At 35.5% G+C, this 12,812-nt stretch overlaps 1 protein-coding gene across 7 annotated transcripts in view; it reads right to left on the bottom strand.

Moving 5' to 3' along the window:
• The window catches only part of GOLGA4 (golgin A4), a 132,472-nt gene that overhangs the window by 9,769 nt on the left and 109,891 nt on the right, over nt 1-12,812 (bottom strand). For all 7 annotated transcript variants that reach the window (XM_073223381.1, XM_073223382.1, XM_073223383.1 and 4 more), the window contains one exon: nt 3,942-4,045. In XM_073223381.1, coding sequence (XP_073079482.1) covers nt 3,942-4,045 — 104 coding nt within the window. The remainder of the gene's footprint in view (nt 1-3,941; nt 4,046-12,812) is intronic.

Genomic DNA, 12,812 nt, shown 5'->3' with positions numbered 1-12,812 from the left:
GATGAATCAAAACATTACACATGGTGGCTTGCAAAACAAGATCATAAATTGTGCAGATCTAAGTAAATATACCGTAAGTCAGACTGTCACCCATAAGCTCGTGGAAAATTCTCCTCAAAGGCTGAAATTCCCTATTTTGTATCAAGATGAGATGTTTTGAGGGAGACAGAGAGGAAAGAAGATACCACTTATGAAATACATAGGATAACAAGTTCAGTGCTTACATACAAATTCAGGTGCTAGTGCTCTCCTAGGGATTCCTACAGGGCATGGGGGGCCACCCAGAGAAGTGACTAACATTCTCTGTAGTCACACAGACTGAGGGGGGATGGCAGGCAGGGACGTTAGAGAAGGGCACTGAAGAAAGATGACATAACAGAGTTAACCAAAAATGTTTGGAAACTCACATCATCAGAAACAAAGTATAATTACTTCCAAGAAGGAAAGTAACTAATGTTTTAAAATTCCTATTATAGGCTAAGCCTAGGCAAGGCACTTCACATATTTCTAATACTTCAACTAATACATCAACTAGCCCTGTCCCTCAACCACAAACCCCGCACACAGCAAGATTCTTGTTTCAACCTCCTTCCTTCCTTTTACCTTTGCTTCTGTCACGTTGATGATCAAAAAATAGCATTTAAAACTTGGTTCTTAGGAAGGTCCAAAGGCATTTTATAAAAATCCTCATCCTTTAAATTATATTGCCTAGACAGAATAGAATCTTCTGTGCTAAGCCAAGTTCTAGAAACCAAGCCTATATATGGCATGAAATGGTAAGAGGAATATGAAGTAATAACTATTTCAATCTTTTTATTAACAGTCTGAGGCAATTTTGAATGGTTTCTGGTATACTACTCATAAAGAGTGTTGTTAGGAATAACAAAAACCTAGAATTCAGGGATTCACAATTATAGGGGATGCTTCTTTAATTGCAATAGCTTATAAAGTTCCAAGTACCCAGGAGTCCACTATACTCAGTGAAACCACATACACACACACAAGCATGTCTATCAAAATGAAGAACTGTGGCTACTTGTCTCTTCACACTTCCAGACAATGTTAACAAATGGAAAACCCACCTCTAAATTCATCAGTGGTCCAGAATTTGCAACACATTACCCAGCAAATACTTAAAGCTCTTCCCTGGCTTGACAGAAAACACTTTAAAGGGGAAACCAGGTTCTTTGCCCTACTTTGGGAAAGAAATCAGACTGTCTACTCTATTTTACAATATCCTCAGGCCGTGGGAAGTAAGGAAAAATCCAGATGCGCCACCTGGTTAAGAAGTGGCCTCTCCTAACATCTTTGCTTCAATAAAGGTTAGGATGAGAAGCACTTTCTACTGAAAAGGAAAACAGGCTGAAGAATTTCACTATCAACAACAGTACGAAGGACCAGAACCCAAGAAAAAGAAAGTGTGAGGACAGAAGAAAGAATGGGAGCTTACTTAACGTCATGCTGTAAGAATGTGGGCCCCACAGGTGGTCTTCTTAAAAAAATCATCTGCCTAATAAAATAAGAACACTATGCAAAAGCAGATGAAGAAACACAGGTGGGATGGCATACAGATCCTGCTGGACGAGCAACAAGTGTAGATGAGTATAAATCACAAAGGCCACAACCTATCCTGGCTCATTCTAAAACCATAACCTGGTTTCCATTTCAAATTGTTAATGTGTACAAATTGAACAAATCAGCAAAAGATATGTCTAAAAAGAGCTCTGAAATTGTCAGCCCCTGCTCAAAATTTTTCAGGGCTACCCCATAATACCTAACAGGTCAAACTCTGCAAGTGTTCCAGGCCCTCCACACTTGTTGCAGACCTAAGTGAAGTCACTTGGGCCTCACAGACCCAGCGTTTTAGTTGGACCACACTCCCTGCTGTTCCCCAACCCACACTCAGTTTCCTGCCTCGGACCTTCTGTCTAGGCTTCCCCTCCTGTTGAGCTCATCTGTCAAAACCTAAGCCCCCTTTATAGCCCAGCAGACACACCTGCTCTCCAGGACGTCCTCCCTGCCCACCCCCACCCTCACCCCTGCCACAATACGAGGCCCTGTGCCTCCTAACAGCCCTTCCTACACTCTGCATTATTTTATGTATCACTGACAATAACTCTGCTCATCCTATGTGGCAAACCTCTTAAAAGTTAAGGATGCATCACAGTTCATCTCCAAGGGCTCAACTGCAGTAAGTTAACCTGAGCATCTGCTACCAAACTTTCAATATTTACCTGTAAACCGTGATGGCAGAATGATAGGCTACTACTCATTGTTTCCAATAACCAGAAAGTACATTGACTGTTGAAGATGAAGACCAGAGAGCACACCTCTGCATGGATTCCCAGCCAAGCACTGGATGGGCAGCCTGGGCCTTGAGGACACCCCTCTTGGCTGCCTCCCGCCACACCCTAAAACTAACTGTGGAGCCCTGAGAGCACAAGCTCAGATGCAGCAGAACTGGCCCTGCCCAGAACACATCTGTGCTTGTGCTGCGTCTTTCTTCAGGAGGACTCAAACCCTGCAGGCTGAGGCAGGCAGTCTCCTTTTCATGGATTAAGAAAAGGTTGAATAAGTTATTTTAGCAACAACACTTGGATCATAGTTTAAGATTCATGAATGAACCAAAGTAGCTGAAGTTCTGAGAAGGTACTTTAAAAAAACATACTTTTCCCCCCTTCCCTGCAATAAGAAAGTAACATTAAACTATCTACCCTGCTCAATACAGGCTGCTATCCAATAAAGACTTAATAAAGAGAAAGTTACATTAGCTTTGTTTTCAAAAAGAGAAAATTAGTTTCAGCTATCATTTGAATTTTTAAAATAAGTCCTTAAGATAAAAAGATACTGAAGTACTGTGAAGTAGTCTATCCCTTTTGTGATACATGTTCAGGATCATACTAAATATGGTTTTGTTTGAAACTATTTGGTGCAATGAAATAAGATTTCTATGGATATCAAGGATTTAAATGACTTCTAGCCCAGAATTCCTGGTGTTTAGCTGAATCTACAATCCATAAATTCCTGATATTTGTTTAGGACATTTTCTTATGCCCTTACTTTTTAGGTTTTAAATATATTTGCCAGATCAATCCCTGAATTGGCTTAGCAGCCTATGACTCAGTAACGCCCACAGACCCCTAAGTTACAACACTGATTGCTTATAAGAATAGAAATCTCTGTTTTGAGCCAGGGTACATGAACAATGCAGAATTTTATGAAGGTAAAAAGTTGAAACAATGTCAGAAATAGAAATTGCTTTAAATGAAAAATTTTGTTCAAAGAAAGGCTCATGAATTTCCCTTAATGCATCCAATTCAAGATATATTTACTCAAAGTCCAACATAAGGCTCTTTTAACAACCCTGCAAAGGATACAAATAAGAATCAGACAAGACTCTACACTCAAGGATTTTACAATAAATTAAACATTTTAGAAAACAAATTAGTTCAGTATTATTACTTATATGATGTAGTAATTTTTAAATGATCCATATCCATATGTGTAGGAATGATTTTTTACATCAACTAAAGTAAAATATTCATAAGTAACTCTAAGCAGTCATTCTTAATTATTACCATTTCCAGTACTTCCACACAATCCTAAAGTCTTCATGAAAATGAAGTCCATTCTTTTAACTTTAAGATCTGAGGTCAAAAATAAAAAGAGCCAAATGCTTCACAAAATACTAAGTGATAAAAGCTACAATTTTTAGTGTTCAACATCATCCAAAAGTAATTTTTAATTTTTCTAAGTGTAACAGATTCAAGCAAGATCTGCCCATTTTGTAAATTAAGAGCAGTAACGTAATTATCCATTGCCTACTATTAGCATGTATGGTCTGCTAATGGTAAACATATGGCATCAATATGTACATTAAAAGTGAGACATATTTCCTTTTAAATTAAGTTACATGCCAAATCACCAGATATAACTTATACCTTAGTCTCACGACCCATCATATACTCAAAAAGCACTTTTCGCAAATACTCAAATTCCGTGGGTTCTCCAAAGAGCGAGACATCAGTATGATACATATTGCCACCTGTCAAATAAAAAACATCAAACGGTAAAGACAAAATTAGATAAACTAATTACTTAGAAAACAGACAAACTAAAAAACAACCAAAGGAACAAAGAGAGGTACCACTCTTTTATTAACTGTATTGTTTATACAGTATTGTAGTGTGTATATATACTAAGGATTTCAATTGGTATTTTTCACTTGGAAGAGAAAACAAGAATTATTATATAATTTTATTTCTCACATCTTCTTCCTCCTCTTCCTTCTTCTTCTGGCAATTTTAAAAGACAATACTTAGGGAATACAAAGATTCCTTAAAACTGGTGTTTCTCTCCTAAACTGGCTGGCTTCAGATATTCCACAATGACTAAAATTAATAATTTTTATTTTATTAAGAGTTTAATATCTCAGGATGGTATTCTAGTTTTTCTAGTATTCCAAACTTAAAAGCACTTAGGTTTAAATTAAGTTTTCAAAACTGTTTTGAAACACAGGACAGATAAAATAAATTGAAAATGCATGAAATAATGTCATTATTGTGGTTTACTAATATTTTGATTCAACATCTCAAAAACTGTCATAAAGTTATATGTATGTGTGTGTGTACATATACATATAACAGCTTCAAAAGTGTAATGTAATAGGAACAAATCTAACAAAAGAAATGTAAAACTTATATCTAAAAACTACAAAACACTGTTGAAAGAAATATTAAATGACCTAAATAAATGGAAAAATATCCCACATACATTGACTGGAAGATATAATATTGTTAAGATGGAAACAATCCCTAAACTGATTCAATATAATCCTTAACAAATTCCCACCTAGCTTCTTTGCAGAAATCCATAAGCTAATCCTAAAATTCATATGTAAATTCAAGAGACCGAGAAAAGCCACAATCTTGAAAGAGAACAAAACTAGAATTCACTCACATTTGCCAATTTCAAAACCTAATACAAAACTACAGTAATCAAGATAGTGTGATACTGGCATAAAGACTGACATAGAGATCAGTGGAAAAGAATTAAGAATATTGAAATAAAAAAATTTATAGACCACTGATTTTCAACAAGGGTGCCAAGATAGCTCAATGGGGAAAAAATAGGTTTTCAACAAACTATATTGGGACACTGGATGTCCACACACAGAAGAGTAAAGTCAGACTCCCATTTCACATCCTATGTGAATATTAACTCAAAATAGGTCAAAGACATAAATGGAAGAGCTAAAACTATAAAATTCTTTGAAGACAAAAAAAGAGTAAACCTCATGACCTTGGATTGGGTAGTGCTTTCTCAGATCTGACGGCAAAGCACAAGCAACAACAAAAATAGATAAATTGGATCTCGACAAAATTAAAAGCTTTTGTGCTTCAAAGAAAATCATCAGGAAAGTGAAAAGAGAATCCACACAATGGGAGAAAGTATTTGCAATCAGATATGTGATAAGGGACCTGTATTTAGACTACATAAATAACTCTTTTATTTCTAACAATTCAGAAATAAAAAGACAACTCCATTAAAAAACAAGTGAAGGATCTATATAGACATTTTTCCAAAGGAGATCTATAAATGGCCAGCAAGCACATAAACATGTACTCAATTTCATTAAACATCAGGGAAATACAAATTAAAATCAGGATAAGGTACCATTTTATACCCACTAGGATGGGAAAAAGACAATAACAAGTGTGGCAAGGACATGGAGAAATTAGAACCCTCATACACTCCTGGTGGGAATGTAAAATGGTACAGTCACTTTGGAAATGTCTGGGAGTCCCTCATACAGGTAAACACAGAGTTATCATACGACCCGGAAATTCTACTTCTAGGAATATATATCCAAGAGAAATGAAAATACATGCTCACATAAAAGTTCTGTACACAAATGTTCAAAGCAGCTTTATTTACAATAGTCAAAAAGTGGAAATAATCTAAATGTCCACTAACTGATGAATGGATAAATACAATGTGGTATAATAATTCAGCAGCATAATAATACCGGAAAAAAATACAGGAAAACATATTAAAAAAATACTGATTCACAATATAACATAAATGAACTTGAAAACATTATGCTATAAGACAGAGACAGTCATAAATAGTTAAACATATTGTTTGAAATATGAAATGTCCATAATAGGCAAAATCTATGGAGACAGAAAGCATATCAGTGATGGCCTAGGGGAGGGGGGGAGAAGGAAAAGGGAACAAATGCTACAGTTATGAGGTATCCTCCCGGGCAATGAAAAAATTCTAAACTTGACTGTGGTTATGGTTATATAATTTTTCAATATAGGAAAAAATTATTGTATACTTTAAATAGATGGACTGTATGGTATGTGCATTGTATCTTAGCAAAGCTTTCTTATATAAATTTTAGTATTGGAAAAAAGAAGCAACATTTAAAGGAACTATAAAAATGATCTGAGAGATCTGGAAAAGAAGGATTAAAAAAAAATCATGCTAGAAATAGAAATTATAATTAAGGGACTTAAAAAAAGCAATTTAATAAGTGGGCTAAAAAGCAGATTAGGTAGAGCTACATAAGAAAATTAGAAACCAGAAGAGGAACTAGGTGAAATTTTCACAATTCAGCTCAAAGGAAAAACAGGAATGAAATATTTTAAAGAAAGGTTAAGAGATAGACTATAAAATAAGATATAATAGTATAACAATCAGAAAATAAAGGAAGGGAAATATTTGAAGAGATAATCACTACAAATTCCAGAATTAATGAAAGATTGAAGTCCACAGATACAGAGAGTTAAGTAAAAAGAACCTAGACATACCATAATAAGTTATAGGACACTAATAAAAAATATGTTAAAAGCAACCACAGAGAAACAGAGATTACTAATTGGGGAAAGATCATCATCAAGATACTCAACTGATAAACAACAAAGTCCAGAAGACAATGCAATAATAACTTCCAAGTTTTAAGGAAAAATCACTCTCAATCTAGAATTCTGTACCTAATAAAATTAACTTTCAAACTTTCCATTTTTGGCCATGCTGGCACAATCTGAAATGAGATTCCTACAAGAGATACACACAAAAAAATCAGTTCCAGGGTTAAAGACTTAGATGGGATGAGTAAAACTTGGACTTTGAGAAGAGAATATAGGAAGATAGCTTTATAACCCTGGAGTAAGCAGGACTCTCTTAAAATAAAAACAGTAGCAATAAAGGATTTTCTTTGTGACAAAATTATACAACACTAATATTAAAGAATACTTTTTAAATGTCTGCTCATTCATTCACTTGATTCCTCATCTAACAGTTATCACACAACCCAGTAATTTCACTCCTAGATATTTACTCAAGAGAAATGAAAATATACATTTACAATAAGACTTGGGCATGTATATTCATAGCAACTGTAGTTATTGTAGTTCAAAATGAGAAACAGCTAAATGACTCATTAACTGTGACTGGATAGGAAATTTGTAGTTCGTCCATACAATGAAATACTATGTGGCAATGAGAAATAATAAACTACAAAGACATGCAACACAGATGTGTCTTAAGAGCACTATGCTAAGTGAGACAATACAAAAGATACAAATACAGAAGACTGACTTCATTAAGTGTAATTCTAGGAAAGACAAAAACTACAAGGGTGAAAAATCAGGTTAGTGATTACCAGGAGCTAGTGGTAGAAAATGACCATGGAAAGGCATAAGATAACTTTCTGGGGTGACGGAAACATTCTCTATTTCTATTTTGTTGTTTTATTTTCTATACGTTACTGCATGTGTCAAATTTCTTTAAACTGTATACCTAAAAAAAAGTGAATATTAGCATGTGTAAATTATACCTTCATAATCCTGAATTTTTAAAAGATTGAAAAATAACAGGAAATCATACTGTGCAGCAGGATAACACAGACTTCAATTATAAGAGCTATGAACCTTTAAGTGCCAAAGCTGAAAGTGGTCCCTTATTGTAACTTTACATTTCCTTTGGTTTAGAATTTAAATCACCACTTGTTCAGTAAAAACAAATGAAACCTCATGTGTTATCATGTAAACATGAGATTGACAAAATCTGAAAAGTCAGATAATACCAAGCATTGGTAAGCATGTGAATAATGGAAATGCTTGCAGATGAGCAAATCGACACAACTGCTACAAACAACTTGGCATTATTTCATAAAACTTCATAAAGTTGAAGACAAGCATATTCTATGACACAGAAATTCAATTCCTACCAAGACTTTTGAGTGAAGTCTTGAAAGGTAACAGGGCTTTCAATACATAAGAGGATTTTGAATTGGAATGCTCTTCTTACTTCTGTTTTTAAGTTGAAGTATTGTTAATATACAATCTTATATTGGTTTCAAGTATACAACACAGTGGTACAACAGGTATCCACATCATTAAATCTTCACTCCCACTAGTGCAGTTACTATCTGTCAACTAGGAAGATGTTACGGAATCATTGGCTATATTCTCTGTGCCATAATACCATCCCTGTGACCAACTTACATTATGACAGAGAATTGTTTGTGCCCTTTGCCCTCCCCACCCACGCACCCCAATATCCTTACTTTTTTTAAACATATTTTTTATTTTTCTATCATTAATGTACAATTACATGAACATTATGGTTACTAGACTCCCCCTATTATCAAGTCCCCACCACATACCCCATTACAGTCACTGTCCATCAGTGTAATAAGATGCTATAGAATCACTACTTGTCTTCTCTGTGTTATACTGCCTTCACCGTGTCCCACCTCCCGCTACATTATGTGTGCTAATTGTAATGCCCCTTTTCCCCCTTATCCCTCCCTTCCCACCCATCCTCCCCAATCCCTATCCCTTTGGTAACTGTTAGTCCATTCTTGGGTTCTGTGAGTCTGCTGCTGTTTTCGCTCCTTCAGTTTTTGATTTGTTCTTATACTCGACAGATGAGTGAAATCATTTGATACTTGTCTTTCTCCCCCTGGCTTATTTCACTGAGCATAATACCCTCTAGCTCCATCCATGTTGATGCAAATGGCAAGATTTGTTTTCTTCTTATGACTTGAATAATATTCCATTGTGTATATGTACCACATCTTCTTTATCCATTCATCTACTGATAGACACTTAGGTTGCTTCCATTTCTTGGCTATTGTAAATAGTGCTGCGATAAACATAGGGGTGCATCTGTCTTTTTCAAACTGGGCTCCTGCATTCTTAGGGTAAATTCCTAGGAGTGGAATTCCTGGGTCAAACGTTATTTCTATTTTGAGTTTTTTGAGGAACCTCCATACTGCTTTCCACAATGGTTGAACTAGTTTACATTCCCACCAGCAGTGTAGGAGGGTACCCCTTTCTCCACATCCTCGCCAACATTTCTCGTTTGTCTTTTGGATGTTGGCCATCCTAACTGGTGTGAGGTGATATTTCATTGTGGTTTCAATTTGCATTTGTCTGATGATTAGCAATGTGGAGCATCTTATCATGTTCCTGCTGGCCATCTGAATTTCTTCTTTGGAGAAGTGTCTGTTCAGCTCCTCTGCCCATTTTTTAATTGGATTATTTGCTTTTTGTTTGTTGAGATGCATGAGCTCTTTATATAATTTGGATGTCAACCCCTTATCAGATATGTCATTTATGAATATATTCTCCCATACTGTAGGATGCTTTTTTGTTCTACTGATGGTGTCCTTTGCTGTACAGAAGCTTTTTAGTTTAATATAGTTCCACTTGTTCATTTTTGCTTTTGTTTCCCTTGCCCAGGGAGATATGTTCATGAGGAAGCTACTCATGTTTATGCCCAAGAGATTTTTGCCTATGTTTTTTTCTGAGAATTTTATGGTTTCATGACTTACATTTAGGTCTTTGGTCCATTTGGAGTTTACTTTTGTGTATGGGGTTATACAGTGATCCAGTTTCATTCTCTTACATGTAGCTGTCCAGTTTTGACAACACCAGCTGTTGAAGAGGCTGTCATTTCCCCACTGTATATCTATAGCTCCTTTACCGTATATTAATTGACCATATATGGCTGGATTTATATATGGGCTTTCTAGTCTGTTCCACTGGTCTATGGGTCTGTTCTTGTGCCAGTACCAAATTATCTTGATTACTGTGGCTTTGTAGTAGAGCTTGAAGTCAGGAAGCGTAATACCCCCCCACCCCTTCATTCTTCCTTCTCAGGATTGCTTTGGCTATTCGGGGTCTTTTGTGGTTCCATATGAATTTTAGAACTATTTGCTCTAGTACATTGAAGAATGCTGTTGGTATTTCGATAGGAATTGCATTGAATCTGTAGATTGCTTTAGGCAGGATGGCCATTTTGACAATATTAATTCTTCCTATCCATGAGCTCAGGAAGTGTTCCATTTATTGGTATCTTCTTTAATTTCTCTCATGAGTGTCTTATAGTTTTCAGAATATAGGTCTTTCATTTCCTTGGTTAGGTTTATTCCTAGTTATTTTATTCTTTAGATGCAATTTAAATGGAATTGTTTTCCTGGTTTCTCTTTCTGCTAGTTCATTGTTAGTGTATAGGAATGCAACAGATTTCTGTATTAATTTTGTATCCAGCAACTTTGCTGAATTCAGATATTAGATCTAGCAGTTTTAGAGTGGATTCTTTAGGGTTTTTAATATACAACATCATGTCATCTGCAAACAGCCACAGTTTGACTTCTTCCTTACCAATCTGGATGCCTTTTATTTCTTTGTGTTGTTTGATTGCCATGGCTAGGACCTCTAGAACTATGTTGAATAAAAATGGGAGAGTGGGCATCCCTGTCTTGTTCCTGATCTTAAAGGAAAAGCTTTCAGCTTCTCACTGTTAAGTATCATGTTGCCTGTGGGATTGTCATATATGGCCTTTATTATGTTGAGGTACTTGCCCTCTATACCCATTTTGTTGAGAGTTTTTATCATGAATGGATGTTGAATTTTGTCGAATGCTTTATCTGCATCTATGGAGATGATGTGTTTTTTGTCCTTCCATTTGTTGATGTGGTGGATTATGTTGATGGATCTTCGAATATTGTGCCATCCTTGCATCCCTGGGATGAATCCCACTTGATCATAATGGATGATCCTCTTGATGTATTTTTGAATTTTGTTTGCTAATATTTTGTTGAGTATTTTTGCATCTATGTTCATCAGGATATTGGTCTGTAATTTTCTTTTTTTGTGGTGTCTTTGCCTGGTTTTGGTATTAGAGTGATGTTGGCCTAGTAGAATTAGTTTGGGAGTATTCCCATCTCTTCTACTTTTTGGAAAACTTTAAGGAGGATGGGTATTAGGTATTCACTAAATGTTTGATAAAATTCACCAGTGAAACCATCTGGTCCTGACATTTTGTTCTTAGGCAGTTTTTTGATTACCAAGTCAATTTCCTTGCTGTTAATTGGTCTATTCAGATTTCTGTTCCTTCCTGGGTCAGCCTTGGAAGGTTGTATTTTTCTAGAAAGTTGTCCATTTCTTCTAGGTTATCCAGTTTGTTACCAAATAATTTTTCATAGTATGATTTCATAATTCTTTGTATTTCTGTGGTGTCCATAGTGACTTTTCCTTTCTCATTTCTGATTCTGTTTATGTGTGTAGACTCTCTTTTTTTTCTTGATAAGTCTGGCTAGGGGTTTATCTATTTTGTTTATTTTCTCAAAGAACCAGCTCCTGCTTTCATAGATTCTTTCTGTTGTTTTTTTCTTCACGATTTATTTATTCCTGCTCTAATCTCTATTATGTCCCTCCTTCTACTGACTTTTGGCCTCATTTGTTCTTCCTTTCCTAGTTTCATTAATCGTGAGTTTACACTGTTCATATGGGATTGTTTTTCTTTCCTGAGGTAGGCCTGTATTGCAATATACTTCCCTCTTAGCATGGCCTTCACTGCATCCCACAGATTTTGTGTTGTTGAATTATTATTATCATTTGTCTCCATATATTGCTTGATCTCTGTTTTTATTTGGTGGTTGATCCATTGAATATTTAAGAACATGTTATTAAGCCTCCATGTGTTTGTGGGCTTTTTCATTTTCTTTGTGTAATTTATTTCTAGTTTCATACCTTTGTGATCTGAGAAGCTGGTTGGTACAACTTCAATATATTTGAATTTACTGAGGCTCTTTTTGTGGCCTAGTATGTGATCTATTCTTGAAAATAGTTCCATGTATGCTTGAGAGGAATGTGTATCCTGTTGCTTTTGGATGAAGTGTTCTGTAGATGTCCGTTAGGTCCATCTGTTCTAATACTCTGTTCAGTTCCTCTGTTTACTTATTTTCTGTCTGGTAATCTGTCCTTTGGAGTGAGTGGTGTGTTGAAATCTCCTGAAATGAATGCATTGCATTCTATTTCCCCCTTTAATTCCGTTAGTATTTGTTTCACATATGTAGGTGATCCTGTGTTGGGTGCCTAGATATTTATAATAGTTATATCCTTTTGTTGGACTGACCCCTTTATCATTATGTAATGTCCTTCTTTGTCTCTTGTTACTTTCTTTGTTTTGAAGTCTATCTAATTTGTCTGATACAAATACTGCAACTCCTACTTTTTTCTCCCTATTAGTTGCATGAAATATTTTTTTCCATCTGTTTACTTTCAGTTTGTGTATGTCTTTTGGTTTGAAGTGAGTCTCTTGTAGGCAGCATACAGATGGGTCTTGTTTTTTTATCCATTCAGTGACTTTATGTCTTTTGATTGGTGCATTCAGACCATTTACATTTAGGGTATCGATAGGCATGTATTTATTGCCATTGCAGGCTGTAGATTCATGGTTACCAAAGGTTCAAGTGTAATTCCCTTACTATCTAACAGTCTAGTTTAGCT

This window comes from Manis javanica, chromosome 15, assembly GCF_040802235.1.
Source record: "Manis javanica isolate MJ-LG chromosome 15, MJ_LKY, whole genome shotgun sequence".
Classification (NCBI taxonomy): domain Eukaryota; kingdom Metazoa; phylum Chordata; class Mammalia; order Pholidota; family Manidae; genus Manis; species Manis javanica.
The sequence above is the reverse complement of the archived record's forward strand: the minus strand, read 5'-3'. Positions and strand labels throughout refer to the sequence as shown.